Consider the following 13,331-nt stretch of genomic DNA (forward strand, 5'->3'; position numbering starts at 1 on the left):
TTTCTTCCAATAAAGTTTTGGAACAATGATTACTCTGACCAGGATCCACATTTCCATGGATCATCCCATGAACTAGTAGCTTCCTTGCCCATTACACACTGAAATTCCTTCGCGACTATGCCTGAAATATGTATCAACAGAAAGAGCCAATGCTACAAATATTTAGTGTTAACTGACCTTACCTTGAGTAAACGTCAGAGTCCAAGAGTCAGTAAAAGCAGCATGTAATGTGCTTCTATATGTTGTTGTTTTCTAGACCCACCCCTGCATAGCTGAAGTATAAACCGTCTACCACCTGCCAACTACTGTGTTAAAAAAGGTCCTTTAAAAAACGTGCCATGATTTGGGTAAATATGTGATGGTATGAACCAATCCCCGCTAGTTTCCTCCTTCTCAGCTGAACAATAAATACATGCAACAAGAGAGAACAGCCGACCAGCTGATCACCGACAGCTGTCATGATTCAGGAGCATGAAAAGGGAGGGAGAAAGCAGCTGTTGCACAGAGATGAGAGCCACTAGAGCAGACACGTTGGTGCAAATGTTGGTGCAGGATAAGTTTAAAAAAGAATTTAGGAAAAGTGTGGCTCATCTTTTCCGTCTCACCTCTCCACATCTCGCCGTCATATCAATGAAACGGCAGATGTATGGGTCTTGTCATGCCATAAGTGCATTAAAAATATTAACGCAGTTAATTACATAAATCAGTTACCGCCATTAACGTGTTACTTTTGACAGCCCTAAAATATATTCATCTTAATAAAAAATCTTGACACTGGCATTAACTGAGATCGAGCTAAGACGACTCAGTCAAACAACAACCTGAATTCCTTCAGCAAGAGCAAGTTTACCTGGCTTCTTTCTTTTTTTTAATGTAAGCTGTGTTATTCCACAGCACCTCTTTATGTGATTCTGATCTGGAATCTTTGGCAATGTATGATGGATCAAGATGAGAAGGTGATTTCTGATTTCTGTCATTTCACTGCTCACCTGATCTCCAGGCAACAGAGTGAGTCATGATCTGGTGGGTTTCAGTGTTGGGAGCACTTTGGATGGCCTCAAACACACAAACACTCGTGCAAACCTGCTGCACATGCTAAGCAAGCAGACACAGACTGAAGAAAGAGAAGAAGTTAAAAAAAAAAAAAAAAAAATCTAGGTCAACAGAAGTCCCGAAGGCTTTGAGCTACAATCTTTTTTCTTTTTTTTTTTTTTTTTTTTTGCATAATCAAGAGAGAAACTGAGAGGGGAAGAGGAGAAGAGAGTGAGGAAGCTGTAATTAAATTAACTCATAAAGAAAAAGAGGAGGAGGACATGTGAAAACACGGATCAGGCCTGCCAGAGCAGAACCTGACTGAGAGCAGGGCTGATTAAAGTCGATAATGTGACGATTTTTTATTCCTGTTTTCTTCAGAGGAGAGGAAAAACATATGTAAACACACACACACACACACACACACCTGCACGCACACACGGTTCGGCTGGTGTCAACAGGGTGGGTGTCCTTTGAGAGTGAACTGAGGAAGAGGAGGGCTGTGGAGAGATAAAGAGAGAGAGAGAGGAGAAAGGCGCGTGGAGACTGAAGTTCTGCCTCCCTCTTCCTCCTCTGCTCAGCCACGAGGAGAGATTTACCCATCCGGTGTGGACTCTGTGTGGGGAGGAAAATGCTTTTTCTTCAGGCAATATTGAAGAAAAGGCTTCTACAGAAAGGTAAAAACACATATAGTATTTATTGTTTGTGTTTATTTGTTTACTTTTTATGCGGATTTTGCTGCAACTCGAAGTTGCCAAAGCGCTTCTGCAGTAAAGCGACCGCGTTTGGATTTGATGGAGCAGTTTGAATATCCAAGAGCACGAGCGTCTTTTTTATTTTTTTTCTCCCCATCCTTTCTCTCATACTAGACCCATTCCACCACCCCCGGATTCGGGTTCAGCGTCTCCGCGTCCATTTACAAACCCGGGCTGTAAATGCGTCCTGATGAGCTTATAATACTTTTAGGATTTCGCCATCTATGAGCTTTTGACAGGCACTTGAGGGCTTATGGGGTCTAATGTGCTTTATAATGTTATTTTTTTTTAGGTTTTAAGGTTTATCTTCGTGAGGGACAGTGTTTATGGAGAAAATAAAAGATAAAAATGTTTAGAACTTTGACTGGTCTAACCCTAGCAACTTCTAACATTTTAATGCCTGACAAATTTTGGTTTTCTGTTAAAAATAGGTAATTGTATTGATCACGTGGATTTTGTTGCGGTTTTAATAAATGAGTGAGCGCATCAATCAGGCGGCCGCGCGTTCGATTCCCACTCCCACAAGATGTGCAAGATACTGCACCCTCTATTCCTCCACTGCCACCTTCTGAATGTAATTTTCCTTTCTCAGTCACTTTGGATAAAAGCATCATCTAAATAGATTTAATGTAACGTGATAACATGGATTTAATCCAATAAGTGATGAGTAATGATTTGACCTCATGGCACTTAACAGAGCTGTGTGTGGCACTGACACTTGATTAAATGGGTTATGGCACATTTATCATTCACTTTATGTTTCTTACATAGATTCTCTTGCACTGTTCATGATCCCATGATTTGATTATAATTTGTGTGAGAGATGCTTTTCCTGTCGCCTCTGTCTGTGTTTCTGTTGAAGGGAGACGGCAGTTTTCTCCTCTCCCTCTCCAGCTGATTTATTTATGAATTTAGAGATGTGTTGCTTTGAAGTGAAGCCTGGAGACGCAGTGGAAAGGGAGGCAAATGGGGACAAAACGCCGCCTATCGGCCTGTCAGGGGGGCGCTGCAGCCCACCCTGGGATTACTCACATAATAACAATCTGAATGCCCAGCGGAAGTACAAGTTGCCCATATTGCTGTGTTGCGTTGAAGATAAATAACTGTCATATTTGCTGTGTGTTGATAATTCTGTTGAGATTTGTTTGTCACAGTTCTGTTGCATCAGTATGTTTCAGAAGCTTTTTGTCTCTCTGTGGAAATCAGAGCTTTGTGTTCGTTCTGACAGCAGAGGAGAGCCAAGCTGATGTTTTAGTGGGTCTTTTGGAATGTGGTAAAAACTGTGACCTAATAACGGCTTTCATCACAATGTTAGAACTACAGTTCAGGATTATGTTCACCATTACTGCTTATAGAGTGTTTTTTATATAGTTTTATTGATTTAATAGAGAATAATTTCCTAATGTCACTGGTCAATAACATAATGAAAAGGCTGAAGTTCTCAAATACATCACAGGACTCATTACTCAATCAGATCTGTTGCAATCTGATTTTCAGTCCAGTTCTTATGTCATTTTCTTCCCACTTCTCTTTCTTAATAGTGGCTTCTTGACAGCAACCTGCCTGCGGAGACAGTATCTGATCAGGTTTCAGCCAACAGTAAATGGATCAACTGAAGGTCCAGATACATCGTCGTGTGTAGCATCCTTTTTAGATTTGCTACTGTTTCTTCAGGACTTTACTTTTAGATCCTGTTCATCTGCTGCAGATATTTTTCTTCTTTTGTTCTCCATTTGTCAAGTTTCCTCAAATGTTTTAAAGACCCACTGCACACCATGCTGAGATATGGCAGGTTTTCAGCTCATAGCTCTTTGGAAATCACCTTGTTATTGCAAAAAAAAAAAAAAAAAAAAAAAAAAAATCCTGCTTTCTGTCAAACTGTGTTATTTCTGGTATTTTCATTTTTTCAACTAAAATATTGGTAACAAATGATGTGTCTTTCTGACAGGCTGCTGGTTACAAAGAGCCTAAAGATCCAGTTTTAAATTGGGTCTTGTCTAAGTTGTCTGTTATGTGTTGACTCAACTCTGGTTCATCGCTTGAGTTAGGAGCTGTTTGGCTTTTTTTTTTTTTTTTGGTTGAATGACATGGTGGCTGGATAGCTCAGTTTGCAGGGCATCTGTGTCCCATGCAGGAGACCCTAGTTCCCACAGGGGATGAAAATTAACACCTTCCAGTTGAGTCCCTGGAGAAGACCCTTAATGCCACTACCTAACCACCTTCAGCCTCTCTAAGTTGCCTTGGAGAAAGTGTCTGCTAAATGACTGTAGAATAGAAAAGATCAGTTTTTAAATAAATTGGCAAACCTGTAACTCAGCGCTGGATGGAATCTTTAAAATGACAAAGGCCTCCAGTGACTTGAATGAATGTATTAATATAAACATGACAATCAAAGGAAGACATTTTTTTTTCTAATTGTTCACCTCAGTTGCCCATTTCTTCCTTAAGGATGGGGCACATTTGTTTAATTTTAACTAAAGGACTTAAAAAAAACAAAAAAACTTTTTGACATGAGAGTTGGATACACTCCTGCTTTCAGACCTCTGAAGCAAACAAACAAGTCTAACAGAGTATTTTTTATGCAGGGAGTCTCTATATTAAAAAAAAAAGATGAGGTGTTTTTTGATTAGTATTAACACGTGTGATCAGACACCCAGTGTTTTGACTTTTGTTGATGAAGCATAGATGGTAATAGTTAACTAGAGAAAGGATCAGGGTAGGGGGTCTGCAACAATATTAACTTATTCCTTTTAAAATCTTTGGCAGCGAGTTTGTTTATTTCAGTTTTAGTTTGGACTCAGTTCTTTTGCATAATCTTTTTCCACCCACCAAGTCTCTGCTCTTCTTCAGCGTGCCATCTTTCACACCTGTTCACTGTTTGTCATCAGCACACCTGCATCCACTTTCCTGATCCATTAATTTCCCAGTTCTGCTGGGTTTGGCTGCTTTTGGAAATCCTGCTGGATGTTGCTGAGTTTAACTTTGCCTGAGCTGTCTGCTCACACAGTTTTAACCCTTCACAGAAACAAAGAATAAGTTTTTTTTTTCTTTTTTTCCAAGTTAACCAGCCTGCTGCCTCATCTACACCAGCTGTAGATGTAGCATCAGGTGTTGTGATTTATTGGTTGTTTTGCAGGAATTGTATCTGTTTCAGTTGCATTACAACCATATGAAGGAATGAGATTGTCTTCCAGCTTACAGATTGTATATCTCACATGTTGCTACACTGGGCAGCTTTGGCAAAAGTGAGACTGTGATGCACAGCTTTAATAAAGAAATTCAAGTAACTAGACACAGTAAAAGTGTCATTTTAGAGTTTGTTTTAAGAGAAGGACTAAAGACATGAGGCTGGATGCTGAAGGTGGTACTTGGTTACTGAGATGGGACTTGGAGGAGAAAGAAGGTTGTGTAGATGTTGATCTGGAAGGAAGAATGACAGAATAGCCTTGAGTTGTGAAGACTGGCTGAGAAAATGAGAAGAGAAATGTCTCAGGATCAGAGTAGACTTTGGCAGGCTGTGAAAAAGAGTATTAAGATCATCTGTTGTTTCTTTTTTTCCACATCTCATGTGGCTCATTGTTTAGTTTTTGTTTGACAGCCAGTTGCAGCAGCTCTGATTTTCTGTGGAAAGGTTTATTGACAAAGGTTTCCCAAAAGAGGATGGATGTATGAAGGGCTTCCCTCACATTCTTCATTGTGTGAAAGACATGGTCTTGTTTTACCTCCAGATGTGTATGTTGTTGTCAAAGTTAGTGGATTTGTTTATAGGTTCAAGAGGAATTTCTAGTCTGTGAAAAACAAAGAAGCTGAAACTATGTAGATTTAATGGGGATGCAGTGAACTTCTGGTGATGGATTCAAAGACCTTCTTTATTGTCCCAGTGAAGCTGCTGTCAAGCTACTGTTATATTTACAGTGCGTGACATTTAATAAACTTAGTTTTTATTTGATCACAAACATTTGACTGTTTTATTTTTACAGTTTGCCATCAAGAATATGTAAATGACTCCTGTCATCCAGAATGATTCGGAGAAGCAGAATTTCATTTATTGGATCATGTGCTGGTTTAAATTCTGCAGCAGTTGGAACAAACTAAGGACTGAGCAGTTTGCTACCTATTGAGACTAACATGATTAATATGTATAAAAATTGTGCATTTTTTTTCATTCTTTTTAAATACTCATGATGATTTAAAATCCTTGTCTCTCATTGTCATCACATCTTTCAGGCCAGGGACTTCATATCATCTTCCCTTCATTAGCCACATATGGTGGGTTTACTTTGAAATTTCTTCATTTGTCTGACTAGACCTCAAAGTAGATAAAGATGGCCAGATTTAATTTAAAATAACTTGGTTAATCATTTACTGACAACAAATCTCAAATTAGTGGTGAAATATAAAAGTCTGTACAAACAAGACCAGAGAGCCTTTCTGCTGCAGCTTGCAACTGATAATGACTTTTGAATAAACACAAAACATTTTGTGTCTTGTTTTATAATTTTAGTCCAGTATTCATCATAAAAACTTTTATAGATACCAGTCAGAGATGTCAAACCATTGAAACGCATTTTGAATCAATGAAGCACGAAACGAAGCAGTGACTACGTTTGAAGCTTCTGAAGCCATCAGTCATGTGACAGTGGTGTTTTGATACAAGCTCTGACAGGGTTTTGTATCTCTCTGCTTCAGGAAGAGTTATAGAAGTGCAGAATCCTTAATATAATTTGTCCATCACTTCTTACTGGTGGAGTTCAAACTCTTTAGAGTTTTTTTGGTTTTGTAAGCAACTCCAGCCTCGAGAGCATCAGCTCTTTTATAAGCTTCATGGACGTCTCCTTCACTCTTGCTGTACTAAACTCCCACAGTCGTGTATTGTGGAAAACAGAGTTTTTAAATAAATTAAATCAGTTTTCCACTCACACCTGTTAGACTGTGAAGTAGAGTTTCAGAATTTACTAAGTAAAATAATTTAGATCCACTGCATCACCTAATTACTCCACAGAAATTATCTTTGATGATGATAATGTTATGATTATTGTTACTATTATTACTTAAAATATAATATTACTGTATATTCGGTTTAGGAGACAATAGATGCTCAGATGTTTTATTTAATTGTTTTTTATTAATTAGTTGGGTTGATATCATATTTTAATCCTCATGATTCTTCAGATCATTTTAAATTAAAGTTTGTTTTTTTCCAAAAGACTACTTGAAAACCTTGAAAGATTTTTGCCTAAATTTCAGTGTTTGTCAAATTCCTTTTTTAATTCTCCTCATCTGAATTTTCATTCCTTCTTTCTCCGCCTTCCTGTCTTCCCCTTTTCCTGTCCCACCCTCTCCCTCCAATCCTCCTCTCAGCAATGCAGATGTGCTTTCTTTGATTTTGTCACCAGAGATTAATTAGCACTTTATTAGGAGTCCTATTTATACCTTGAGCACAGAGAGAAAAGCAAGAGAGAGATGGAGACAGAAAAGGGGGGATGAGGAGAGGAGGGAGAGGTAGAAAAGATGGAGCAAAAAATTTAGGAAACAGCCGTGGTGAGATAGAGAGAACGGTGGGAATGGAAATGGGTCAAGATTGAAACGGAGAAGGAGCAAAGAGGAAATATGAGAAAACATGTCATTTTAAGAAGAAATCATAAGTGCAGATATGGAAAAGTTAAGAAAGATGAAGGGAAAAATGGCCAAAGGAAAGCAAAAGATTGACTGCTGGGAGGAAAGATGACAGAAACGAATGAAATGACATGACAGAAAATAATGAAAAAGCTAATTATTTACATAAAGGACTCAAAGAGTGGTATCTCAGGAAAATTATCTGGTTGAAAACATTGAACATCATCCAAGGAAATAAGATTTTATTTGTATTAAATGTAATTGAGAATATAAATGACTAAAGGTCAGAGATGGAGCAGCTTAATCTCTCATGTAAGTATACTTTATTTTATAGCACTTTAAAACAATCCACTGCTGAACCAAAGTGCTTTACAAAAAGTTAAAACAATTTAAAAACACACCAGAAAACAAGTACATCAGTAATAATTAGATGAATAATAAAGGCACAAAAAATAGAAGGATGAAGGAGAAAAATAAAATAGAAGTGTCACCACACTTCTGGCTGTTAAAAGCCATCCTAAATAAATCAGTTTAAGTCATATAAAAGCTGTAAAATCCTGGCTGTGACGGTTAATCATCCTGCAACATGACCAAGGCACACGTTTGCACGTTTATTCCAGTTCTCGAGTTTGGACTTGAATCAGGATTAGTGCTGGGGCGATACTGCAAACTTTGGTATTTATCCGATATCAAATAAATCCAGGGCAAGTATTGTAGATTCTGATACATCATCAATACTTTTTACTTAAAATTTCACAATCATTTAATGACTTTGTCTTTAATCATTGATCATGATTAGGATTATTAGTAAAACACAGAACAAAGATTTTTGCCAAATAATCTTTTAAAATTTATTTTATTGAATAACTAAATGGCAAATCCTACTATTGCTGGCTTTCTTTCACATTCTTTGGCTTTTTGCCCACAAAGCCCTCTGAAAGAAAATTACCAATCTTATTGGGTGGGATCAAGATTCAAGATTCAAGATTATTTTTTTTGTCATTATACAAGTGCAGGACACAGGTACATTGAAATGACTTCCAGTACAACCCGTCCAAGACTAGACAGCAACAACATGTCAGCACAAACAGGATCAGGCAGACTGAGGCAGCAGCCACAGCGCGGCGCACCTATATTAGTATTAGACATAGATGGAAAAGATAGCATGAGGGGAATAAGATGAGGCTAGAAAAAAGGCATCTCCACGCTGGGCCTAAGGGCCCAGTGTTGAAATACAAAAAAAACACACCTCAGTACATAAAAGCACATTCGGACATTCACAACATAAGAAACACATGACAGGGGGGGAGAGGGGTCTCCCATCGCGGCCAAGTGTAGACGCAGCTGAACATGAGCACATCCAGTCGACCCGCCGCCCGGGACTGGAGGGAGGGAGGGAAGGATCGACCAAGGCAGTGAATCATCAGGGGACGTGTGTCTGTAGTGGTGTATGTGAGTGTGGTGCGTGTGTGTGTGCAGTAAGTGAGCCTGTGAACTTTCTCCCAGTTCCTTTCTCCAGTCTCTGCCACCAGATGATAGTGGGACGACCTTGGGAGCTGATCCAGGAAAAGTCCACCGCCCGAGAGGAGGGTGGGGGGACTGAGCATCCGTCAACATAACCTTCCAGGAGAACTTTATAACCAGCCATCCAAGGCCAGTACAGGGAGCCGAATTTAGATAACAGCATTTGTTTTAGTTTCAGGCCAGAGCTGTTTTGTCTGCCTTGAGTCTCTCAGTGGTCCCACTGGCGACTCTAAATCATCCAAATTTGTGGGTCAATTTCCATCCAGCTGATTCGACAACTTCTCCAAACTGGTGTCCACCCCACGTACAAGCTCCGGAATCGCAACCAGCTTGCCATTCTGAGCTAGAATAGCCTCCAGTTTATGATTTAGCTCCTGCAACGCCAAAGTCTGATTGTTCATAGCTCGACACACACCAGCACAGAAATCCGAATTTTGTGATATGCCAGGAAACCTCCCGCTCCAAACAGCAGAAACCCAGTTATCATGAATCCGAATGTGTAGAGTGTGTCTTAAGTGTGTAATGTGTGTCTTCAGCATCCTAAACAGAAAGAATCGACAGGCACATGGACTTCCACATCTAAACAAACAATAACAATACGAGCCTCGGTATCGATACTAATGTTATTTAGATTGATCCGCTTTTTGCCTTTTTCAGGATGATTTTAAACCTTTCTCAGTTTAGTATGAAAACATGTTCATTTTAGTATCGGATGGATTTGATGCAATCCGATGGTTTTCCTTAGCTAGGCAATTATTTTTTTAGGAACTGGCTTGTGTCAACACAGTTATTATAAGCAGAATAATGTGGATTTATTTTAATTAGATCATGATAAAATGGCTTGAATGAATTATTTCTTTAAAGTGCCTTGAGATCACTTTGTTGTGAATTGGTGCTATATTTGGAACCAAATTAAAATAAAATTTAAATAACTTTGAACTTATGAGTTCACTGTGTACAAAAAGCAGATTTAAGCTTTTGTTGAATTAATAGGGATCCACCATTTGTGAAAATTTAGGCATTACAGAGAAAATAATGAATTGTGGTTTATAATAAATAACTGAATTTTTAACCTTACATTATTTTTTAAATGAGCACAAATTCACTCATGAAGGAAACATATAAAAAAAAAAAAAAATAAAGGCTTTTGAACAATCTTTGATATACAACAATTTTTCAACTAAATACAAAACTGGTAAAAAAAAATAAATAAATTAGCATGGTTATTTTTTACTAACTTGATGACTTTTCAGTGTTTACTCAGCCCAACACAACATTTTCAGTATCAAGACTAAGTTGAATGTGTTGCAACCAGATAAAACACAGCAGATAAATACTGGTGTCTACCATTAAATTTTTTTTTTGTTTTGTTTTGTTTGGCAGTAAGCCGACAGCAGACATCAAGCTGATTATTGGCTGATGAATTTGCATGCTGAGGTATTTTGAAGAAGACTTTGCTTGAAGTTGGATTTTTACAATCAGTTCTGAATCTTAAATAGTAAAAAGACTTGTACAGCACTTTTCCCGTCAGTTTGACCACTTAATGCGCTTTACACTACCTGTCACATTCACCCATTCACACACACCCCAATAGGCACATCAGGAGGCAACCTAGGGTGTCTTACCCAAAGACACTTTCAGAGAAAGCATGGAATTGATCCACCAACCTTCCGGTTGGCTGACAGCTGCTCTTCTTCCTGAGCTACAGCCACCCCGATCTTAGCAGAAAAAAGTCAGATTCTTTGTTGAAATCGGTCTTTTTCCCAAATAAAATTAGGCTGCTTTCATATTACAGGTCTTAATACTCATTTTATGCTGAGATCTGATTTATTTACATTTATACTATTATTTAATGTGACGGCCATTAGACTCCAGAGTGAACAGTCGCTGGCCTAGAAGGACATGAAGACGTGATGTGATTATGGAGGTAAAGATGGACGTGAAACGTGTCAGTTTTCAAGATGATGTAGAACCTGAGCCAACAAAACCCTGATATTTTCTTTTGTCCTGTTTACATTTGGTTTTGCTGTGTCTCTCCTCTACTTGTGTAGAATTATTAGGTCTGTCTCACTTCAGTGATGACAAAGTCCAATGAAATGTGACTCAACCGTTCAGACTGAGGTTTGGAAAACATAAATGTGATTTGAAAATGTATGAAAGCAGCCTGGGTTGGATTTGAAAAAAACAAAAAAACAACAACAACAACAACAAAAAATATATATTTATCATTAGAAAATCCAATTTGAATGAATGTAGTTTCAGTTTGGGGAAAAAGAGGGGGTCAGCCACCGATACAGCAAACTAATCCATCACACCTCCCTGTTTCAAACCTCCAAATATTAAATATTTAGTTTAATACAATTTATTTATAATGAACCGCTTCATTGAGAAAATAACCTCAGGGTGCTTTACAGAGAAAGTAAATGAGTTCAGTTCAAGTGCAATTATAAAAAGTCTCTTTAACATCATTTAAATTCAGTCAAAATTTGTGATTGTATTTGCTGATTAGTAGTTTAGCTTTTCAATTCATGAAGTGATGTGTAATAAAAAGGTGATCAGGATCAGTCTGACATGAATGGGACGAGACAAAGAAACACACAACAAGCCATGGATGCTGCAGTGAATGTTCCAGATCAATTTCATTTTGTTATGGAGCTGGGTGACATTAGTGGACTGAGGAAAAAGGGAGTTTGAGAGGAACTGAAAAGGATGAAGAGACGTAAGCTGTCGACTGATGGGTTGTTGTGTTGATGGATGATCAAAAGAAATTGGAATAAAACAGGAAAATGAGCACGTTTCTGTCATATTAACAGTTAAAGCTTCTGCTGCCCGCAAATCCCCTTAAAGCCTGTTGGCAATTAGGGAAAAAAACTGGCAAGTAAAAAAGAACATTTCAATATTATTTGTTGAATTAAATATGCTCAGTGTGGATGTATCATTTCCTCAGTGTCAAGGAGTTCACACTTAAATTAAAACATTCTCACTTAATTTCTTTCTTGTGTTTTCATCTAAAGCTGGGATGCACAGATCAGTTTTTTACATGAGTGTGAGATAAGTGGACAACCACATCATATCTCATTTGTTTGGGTAACGTGCTATGATGCATTCAGCCTTAGAAATGTTTCTTTAATTAGTTCAAGAACAAGACGGTAGACAAAAATTTTGTGGTCCATTTTAATTTGTAAATCTATTAGCTTCCTGTTACGTCATTCTGGAAAGTTTTTGAAAAACCGTTGCATAGAAACAGGAATGCCACAACCTTCTGCTGAGCACTTGATTGCTGCTTGGTGTGTTGATTACAGGTGCATCACCAAGGGAGCTGGAACTCTCGTCCAGGTGTGCCTGTAGAATTATAGTTATTATATTTTTGAGACTGAGCTGAATTAGTCAGTTCCAGCTAGAAGCAGCTCAGTCCACCAATATCAGACCTTCAACATGCAGGCTTGAAAGATGAATATTAAGTTTTCATTTGTGTGCAGCGCTTGTAGTCAAGTTGTAATTCAGACAAACTGTTTTTACTTACGCTGACTGAATGCATGCTAACACAATAGCAGCAACATTATAGCCAGAGTAGACTAAAGGCTGTTGTTAATCACTCACGTTAAAATTCCCCCCATCATTAGAAACGAGCCGTGGAAGGACTTGTCAAATCCTGGAAGAGTGAAGCTGCTTTTATTTATATATAAATATATAATCAGTACAGTACTGTCTGCTCTGGGCTGTAATATATAAACTCTTATTCTCCAGAAGCACTTGAGTGTGAGTGAGCCAAAGCCTGATAGACAGCAAAAATCAAGATAGAAATGGTAATTAAGCAAAAAGAATAGTAATGAGGGAAAAAAATGGAAAACTAGAACAGGGCTTTAAAAACCAGGCAAAGAGGGGCAAAGGCTGTTAAAAAAAGTGACAGCAATTTAGGGGAAGCAAAAATGTAGAGGTAGGAGAAACAAAACAAGTGAGAAAGGATGATTTAAGACAGAATCTGAGGAAGCGATGACAGGTTGTGTTGCCTGTAGGGGTAAAGAAGTGACAAGTGGCAGCATTGTTGGCTGGTATAATGCAGATAAGGCTGTGGGCTGATGTTTTCTAGAGGTGCTCTCAGGAACCCTTAGAAAAACTGTTAGGCCTTTCTCAGCTCCTGTAGTCTGCTGTCAGTGAACACAATAAGCTGAAATGAGCACAGCAAACGAATGGAAATCAAAGAGAATGAAACCATATGAGGGACAAAGAAACAGAGATGGAGGTCTCACGTTTTTTGGTAGTTTGGCCTCATTATGTCATAGCCCAGTTAAAGAAGAAAGACAAAGGCTGGGTCATATTAAGGAGGTTAATATGAACTCGCTTTTCAGACAAACACCCTCAGTTCATGAATGCCTCCCTCTGCTTCTGCACATGCTCAGTGCC

At 38.3% G+C, this 13,331-nt stretch overlaps 1 protein-coding gene across 1 annotated transcript in view; it reads left to right on the forward strand.

The window, feature by feature from the left end:
* Positions 1-1,648: 1,648 nt before the first annotated feature.
* grip2b (glutamate receptor interacting protein 2b) overlaps positions 1,649-13,331 on the forward strand; it is a 112,538-nt gene continuing 100,855 nt past the window's right edge. Inside the window, exon 1 of the mRNA XM_041978936.1 lies at positions 1,649-1,709. Coding sequence (XP_041834870.1) covers positions 1,664-1,709 — 46 coding nt within the window. The 5' untranslated portion in view covers positions 1,649-1,663. The remainder of the gene's footprint in view (positions 1,710-13,331) is intronic.

This window comes from Melanotaenia boesemani, chromosome 3 (genome assembly GCF_017639745.1).
Source record: "Melanotaenia boesemani isolate fMelBoe1 chromosome 3, fMelBoe1.pri, whole genome shotgun sequence".
NCBI classification, from domain to species: domain Eukaryota; kingdom Metazoa; phylum Chordata; class Actinopteri; order Atheriniformes; family Melanotaeniidae; genus Melanotaenia; species Melanotaenia boesemani.